Source organism: Propithecus coquereli, unplaced genomic scaffold (assembly GCF_000956105.1).
Source record: "Propithecus coquereli isolate 6110/MARCELLA unplaced genomic scaffold, Pcoq_1.0 Scaffold295, whole genome shotgun sequence".
Taxonomy (NCBI): domain Eukaryota; kingdom Metazoa; phylum Chordata; class Mammalia; order Primates; family Indriidae; genus Propithecus; species Propithecus coquereli.
In genome coordinates, this window is record NW_012148563.1 from 3551695 (window position 1) to 3559557 (window position 7863).

General features: G+C 45.5%; 1 protein-coding gene across 1 annotated transcript in view; it reads left to right on the forward strand.

Annotated features, from left to right (window-relative positions):
- UBE2F (ubiquitin-conjugating enzyme E2F (putative)) overlaps window positions 1–7863 on the forward strand; it is a 51643-nt gene that overhangs the window by 27265 nt on the left and 16515 nt on the right. Inside the window, exon 3 of the mRNA XM_012648864.1 lies at window positions 816–883. Coding sequence (XP_012504318.1) covers window positions 816–883 — 68 coding nt within the window. The remainder of the gene's footprint in view (window positions 1–815; window positions 884–7863) is intronic.

Consider the following 7863-nt stretch of genomic DNA (forward strand, 5'->3'; position numbering starts at 1 on the left):
TTGAGGGTAATTTCATTCCTGGGAGGCTTTCCGGACTCTTTCCTGCTGGAGCGCCCTCTGCTGGCAGCAGCGCCATCAGCTGTTTACTGACCTCAGGCTGGGGACAGATCGGGGAGAGGGACTGCCCTGTGGGCGGGTGCAGGGCCTGGCCGTGACTCTCAGACCCTGGTCATCCTCCCGCATGCTCGCCAGCCCAAATTTCCAGAGGGCCTGCTCTGTTCTGAAGGCTGTCCCGAGCACTCACTGAGGCAGCGATTCTGTCTGTGACTCACTGCTATGTCTGTGGGGCCTAGAACCACACCCAGCAGAGGGTGGGTGCTTAGTAAATGTTTGTTGAGTGACTGTTAGTCATGTACCAGGCACTGGAAATACAGCATGTGGCTCTAGCCAGCACCTCCTCATCCCCTGAGAACCGACATTCTCTCAGGGAGAGCAGCAATAAGCAGATAAAGTCACCCAGGGCATGAGATGTGTGGAGGGGGAGGCACTGGGTGCATGACATGGAATAGGGTCTCGGGACATGTGTTCCCGGGTAGGGTGTGAACATGCCCCTGCCCTTCCCCGAGGGTACGCGCGGCCCAGTGAGGAGACGCACAGCAGGCAGGCGACAGTGTGGACGGAGCCCGTTTCTTCAGGTCGGGGGTAGGGCTCCCTCCAGTGTGCGTGCATTTGGTGAAGGAACCAAGGAACACTGCAGTCCTGGTTTTAAACTCTTAATTCTCTGTGTTTGCCATATTCTAACATAGTGTTTGCTTTTTGTTTCCTTTTTTTTTAATTTAAAGGATTTTTTTGTTTTGTTTTGTGTTTTTTGATAGATGAGGGTTACTACCAGGGTGGAAAATTTCAGTTTGAAACTGAAGTTCCCGATGCCTACAACATGGTGGTGAGTAGCCTGCGCTGAGCCCGTTGTTTCCTTTCTGTGGGCGGGGGTGCCTGTGGTTGGTGGCCCACTGCTGTCCCGGGCCCAAGCACTGCCTTCCGAGTGTGTCCACGTGTGGCTGAGCACTAAATTTAGTGTTTCTGTGGTGATTGTCACTCATCAGCAGTATTCAGAGTGTCAGTAGAAAAAATCCGTTTATTCAACAAATATTTATGAGTACTACGTGCCAGGCAGTCTGCCTATGTATTCTATGTAAATCTTCCTTGTTAAAGTCTGGCACTGAAGAGAAAAAACGTTTTATTTAAGACTATAGCTTTGTTGATGGTATGATGCCAAAATTCCAGAAGTCTATAAAATGTGTATTTTAGAATTTCAGAGAACACTGACTTGTAGTTTTAGACTATAAGTAACTTATACCCATAGATACACGTTAATCCCTCAAAAACCCTCCCAGGTAATAATCACACCAAGTCTAGCACGTTCCATCTTTGCTTTTGAGAAACTTACAACTTGGGAGGTGAGATAAAATGTAGAAAGTTGATAAAGTGATAAAAGTGGTAAGTAGCAGAAAGTAGAGATACTGATCGATGATAGAAAACTCATTTTTGGGAATTCAGAGAAAGAAAAGAAATGATCACTTTTGGAAAGTGGTCGAGGCCAATTAAACCTCTAAGAAGAAATAGAATGTGAGTCACCCTGATGTGGCCCAGAAGCTGGAGAGAATGTTCTAGGTGACAGGTGTGGACATGAGGACTTGCAGCCCATGGGAGACGGGAGGACCAGCCCGGCTTGAGTGAAGAGTTGGGGTGGGGGAAGAATGGGGGCAAAAATGAGAAAACTCACATTGGGGTGTTGTATTGGGCATTTTCGGTTTGGCAATGGGAAGCCATTGAAGATTCTGAACAATTCCACACAGCCCTGAGTGGGGGCCTTCCGGAGGGTGTGTGGCTGGGCCTCAGTGGCAAGTGTGGTACGTGTCAATCCGAACTGCTGGGAGTTGGCATGTGGCCAGCCCAGCTTACTTGTTTCATTCATGTGTACTGCACATGTGTATTTCCCCTGATGTTTTCTAACCCCCTCGGCCCATTAAACAGGAAAGAAAAGCCTGATGATGATATGATGAAAAGGTTGTCTCTTGTTAACTTGAGGATGTGGGTATTGAAGACACCACGTACCTGTTACTTTTCTGGAGTGTGTGTGCTCCTCACCGCCTGACAAGTGGAGCTGTCCCCTGACCCCAGCCTCTAGGGTTCAGTTCAGTGGCTGCAGCAATTTTTTTTGAAGCCAAAGCTTGATCTATGGAAATTGATTTTTTTTTTTTACTGGGCTACTACATTAAAAGTCCTTTTGGAAATGTAATTTATGGAGATGGGGAAGAGTCGGCAATCCAAGAAAAATTTAATTTTTAGAAAAAGACAGGAAAATACACATTTCAGGCTTTTGTCCATCCATCTATCCATCCAGCTACCTGCTGAAACTTTCCATCCTACCCAAATCACAAACTGAGAAACCTGGCAGGCAAAGTGCTGTGTATTATCTCAGGTGAGAGGCGGTTTGAGAGGTTTGGTTTAAGTACAGATGTTTAGAATTTGGGGGCTGTTTAGTGCTTTCTGGAAACAACCAGATATGCAGTATTTAAAATTCCAGACTTACCACTGAATATCTGTACGTAGGCCATCTCTGTAGATTATGGTCAAGAGTAAGAATGTTAAATTTAAAGGATAGTGAGTTCATGGCACTGTGTTTCCTGATATCTTAGGGAGGAGTTTAGCATAAGCTGATAAACTTGCCAAACAAGCCTGGAGGCGTTGGAGAACCCTCATTTCAGGAAAACGGGCAACAATTAAGAAAGTTCCTGGTCCCAATGGAAGCACAAAACAAAAAAACAAAAAAAACCAAAGAAAGAAAAAGCAATTGCCGAAAACCCCCCGGGGCCCGGGGGCCCCAACCAACGTAACTTAATCCAATCCTCCGGGAAGTCAACGGGGGAACCGAAAAAGCAACTCTTCATACATTAGGCAGTTAGGGCTCAGAAAGCTAAAGTTAAAAACTTCCCTGATTAGCTTTACAAGTGTAGACAGCTGAATTGCCGAAGCTGGTTCATGTCCAGGCTGCCCAGCTTTTAAATGTGTGCCCTTCTCATCATACCAGGTGGTGAGAAAATGTTTGTTATGCTGTCCTGTCCCATATCTGACTTCAAGAAATGGAGAGACGGGAAATGGAATAAAGAGTGGCTAGAAAGACCCGTTTCCCTTGTTAATTGGTGACTGACACAGAGTGGAGATAAAGGGTAAAGTTTGGATTTTTCCAGTGACTTTGCTGTCTCCTCTCTTGGGCACCCTCTACTCTCCATCCCTGCCCACTCCGTTCCCTTGCAAAAGCAGAAACACTTCATCCCTGCAGCTGTTCTGAAGTTCTGTGTGCAGCGTTTGACCTTTAGCTTTGTTATGGTGATCTTACAGTTTTATATTTTCACTGCTCTCTCCTTTGGAGATTTCTAAATGATGGGCTGATCAGATTTCATCAGGAATAAAACCCCTGTTCTCAAGCCCAGAAGCACTGAGAGCAGCCGGTGGCTCTGGGGTGGGCCTGGTGCCTACCCTGCTGCTACGGGATCCTTTCATCCCGGCTTCCCCATCAGACCCTCCCATCCCCTACTCGCATTTCTTCTTCTCTGCCTCTTGACCAGGCCTGTGTGGGCAACTTTCTTCGTGACAGGCCAGCATGTGTCACTGGAGTCCCCAGTAGGGAGTTTCTAGGGGACCACTAGATACAGTACTTAGTTGGGTACAAAAATAGTTGCGTTTGCCGTGTGTGATTGATCTTTACCCCTAGAACTCTCTTTAATGTCTCTTTCCGCTCGGCTGTGAGCCCCTGAAGAGGAGGCTGTGGCTGTCTTGCCTACACAGCGTGTACGTAGCCCGTGCCTGCCGCGCTGGGCGAGATGTGCACCCCTGTCCAGGGGCCGACTCTCTGTTTGCCCTCCACAGACTTAACAGTGTAGAAACAGGCTAAAGATGCAAGCAGCAAGTGAGAATTCATAGGTACGGGCATTCGGGCAGAGATCGTGAGAGCGAACGCGAGGGAACCACGTGGATTCGCAGCATGGGCCCAGAGGCTTGGGAGCTTCTCAGGGTGCATCTGCTTGCGTGCCATAACTTTACCTACACGACTTCTGTACTTCACAGGGCTTGTTTAAACTCCTTATAGTTATAGTTCCTGCAGTGGAGTCTGCTATTCAGATTGTGAATCTGAAAAGCTTTTAATAAAGTACATCATTATTTTAGAATAAACTTTTAAAAGAAAAATACTTACTTGGTATGCCCTCTACATACGTAAACTCCTCCATCCCAGCAACTAAAATTCAAATTTCCTTTGTTTTTTTGGTCTCTTTATCCCTGAATTTTACCTCCTACCTGAAGTCTGCCTGGTAATCCCTGTCAGTTTAGAAACTGGCTGAACTGATGTAGTGACTTTTAATGAGCTCCTACTGCGTGCCAGGCGCTGTGTCAGACACTGCAGGGCCAGAGATAAGAAGTCGGCGGCCTTTTCAGAATTTCAGTCTTCTGGAAGACAGATGCAGCCACGGTGACGAGCCGGGTGGTGATGTGGGTGATGGTCGTTCCTCAGGGTGGTGGGGATGCCCGGAGGAAGAGCCCATGACGTAGCCCTGGCGGCTCATGGGGGAGGAGCCTCAGCCCAGACGCCACCTTGCCTGTGGTGTAACACAGTCCCTGGGCGTCTTGGCCAGGAGCGCCTAGAGAAGGGGATGGAGCTTTTGCTCCTTGGCTATTTCCTCCTGGAAGTGACAGCTGTCCCATCCCCTCAATGTTGTTGGCCAAATCAAGTAAAGTGGCCATGGCCAGCCTATAGGTGAGGAAGGGCAGTTCTGCCGTGTGCCCAGAGGAGAACCAGAGACACTGCTGAATAGCAGTAATGATGGCCACAAGTGACACCTAACTCCCACTTGACCTCTTCTTTTTACATAATTTACAACACTTTGTAAGAAATTGAGAAAACTTAGCTATGCAAAAAGAGAATATTTATCACCTGGGATCTCTCCACCCAGAGATGATCACCATGACTTTGTAATGTCTGTATCCTGCATACCAATGGAGCTACACTGCACATAGCCTGGTAACTTGGGGTGTTCACATTCTCATATCATGGCTGTGTAATATCATGGCCAGTATCACATTATATGTCAACTAACATATGATTGCATCATCATTAATAAGAGAGGTCCGTTGTATGATGTTATCATGGTTTTAAACCAGTCTTTTATCATTAGTCACTGGTTGACCAATTTTTTCATAGTATAAACCCGACTCTATATAAAGGGCCAAGTAATAAATATTTTATGCTCTGTGGACCACATATGGTCTCTGCCCCATATTCTTTTTTTTTTTTTTTTAAACAATGTTTTAAAAACATAAAAACCAATCTTTGACTTTGGGAAAACAGGCCTGGCCTGGGTATGTTCTGTGGGATGTGGTTTGCTGCCCCTAGAATAAATAGGGCTACAAGGTGTGTCCAGGACACACCGCTGTCTGTCTGCTCTTTCCTTGGGCTGAATTCTTAGAAGTGGCGTTATGGTATTGAGTAATTGATGCTCCATTTTAAGGCTCTTGATAAATCCGTTAAATCACCCTCCAGGCCAGGTGTGGTGGCGCATGCCTATAGTCCTAGCACTTTGGGAAGCCAAGGCGGGAGGATCACTTGAGGCCAGGAGTTCGAGACCAGCTTGAGCAAGAGTGAGACCCTATCTCTACAAAAAAATAGAAAAATTAGCTGGGTGTGGTGGTGCTTGCCTGTAGTCCCAGCTACTCAGGAGGCAAGAGGATCATTTGAGCCCAGGTGTTTGAGATTGCAGTGAGCTATGAAGATGCCACTGCACTCTAGCCCAGGGGACAGAGTGAGACCCTGTCTCAGGGAAAAAAAAAATCCCTTTCCCTAAACTCTCCCTAAGATGAGGTGTTTTGTTTGTTTGTTTGTTTGTTTGTTAGTTTTAAAGATATGGGGTCTTGCTATGTTGCCCAGGCTGGTCTCAAACTCCTGGGCTCAAGCAGTCCTCCTGCCTCAGCCTCTCAAGTAGCTGGGATCTCAGGTGTGAGCCACCGTACCCATAATGGAGTATTTTCATTCTTATTTTCTTTTTGCTATTTTGGGAGGAAATGGCATCTCATTTGGTATCCAATTGTCATTTGAACTTCAATTTCTTAAGTAGGATGTTGAATATCACTTCCTACTTATTAGCCATTTATATTTTTTATGAGCTGCTATTATGTCCTTTGCCCATTTTTCCATTGAGGTATTTGTTTTTCTTATAGATTTATAAGAGTTCTTATATGTAAAATATATGAAACTTTTTTTCTTAGATTTCTTAGCTGTGCTATAAACATTTTCTTTGTTTTGCATTTGTCGTCTTTTGTTCTATGAAAGTTTGCTTTTTTGTTTCACTATTGTAGTCAAATCTTTTTCTTCACGGGTTTTTTTAATTATGAAATGCTTAAAGCAGGCTTCAGACCCCTAAGATGGTCATCTGCATTTTCTTCTATCCCTTTTATGGTTTTCTTTTACATTTAGTTTTAATATATCTGGAATAAAACTCTAAATGGGGATCTAACTGATTTGTCCTAATGGGTAGCCAGTGCTACTGAATAATCCATATTTTCCCCATTGATTTGAAATGCAGTATTTGTCACATGCTAGAGTCTTAGCTGTGTGATAGCGTAGATGGCCGTGCCCAGCACAGAGGGGGAATGTAGGAGGTAGGGCTGGGTATTTCTTGTTTGTCTGGCTTTGGTGGTGGGGGAGGGCTACAAGTTCAATTTGGAAAGTGTATGTGTCAGAATCCCGTGCAGACTTTTGCTTTCTGTTCTGGGACCACAGTTAAGAGGACCATTGACAAAGGAAGCATCTGTGTTAACATCTAACTATGGAAGGCATGACAGAACCGGAGGAGAAAGGGCAAATACCCCTGAGCCCTTGGCAGATGTGGTAACAATAGGCTGGGTGGTGACGTACCGGACCTTCATAGAAGTGGGACACCATTTGGGAGGGAGAGCGAGCTTGCCATCCTTCTAGATTCCTTCAGGTGCTAAGAGTCGGCGATTCAGCCCAGCCACCAGACTGCGCTGTGCTCAGTACCTGACGGGCGCACGCAGGTCTGCCCCGAGCAGCAGTCTCACCTTCCCTCTGCAGCCCGAATGCCTCGTTGGAAGTGAAGGGTACAGTCGCTTCTTTCTGCCACATGTATTCCCTTGCATTTGCAGAAAACAAATCAGAGCATGTGGAATTTATTTAAGCTCACTCTGAACCTCAGTTCTTTAGTCCTCAGACACATGTATTTGCACAATCAGTTTAATCTTTTTGGGGTTTTTTTGAGTCTATTGATTTTGTAGTGTTTTGAAATCAGTTAAGAAAACTCACAAGGAAGCTGAAAAGTATGTTTGCTTTATACAAATAAAAAGTGAAACTATAAGAGTAATAGAAAATTACACGAGAATATTTGGATGGTGAAGTATTTCCTAAGTACAACAAGAAAGATAAAAATTTGATTACAAAGATAAAACCTTTTACTCCTCAGAAAACGTCATAAATAAAAATTAATAGCAAATGATAAACAGGGAAGATATTACCCCTGTTCGACAAAGGGTTGATCCCTTTTTGAGATGACGTTTCCAATGACTGCATGTCAACCAAAGAGACCTCCCTGTGGGAGAGGACCTGGGGAGGGTCCTTCTGAAGGACACTGGCACTGTGCCAGAAGGCAGTTGCTGACCAGCAGTTCCTCCTCCTGGGCTTTGTCCCGAGGAAATATTTCATCCAGGATGTGAGCAAAGATATGGGCCTTGGCATAGCAGGGCTGGGAGTGGAAGCGGAAAGCAACCTAAATGTCCAAGGCAGGGAAGCAGCTTGTTGGATGCAGGTGTTTGTACCATGGAATGTGGGAAAGCCATCTGAAATGATGGCAGAAATAA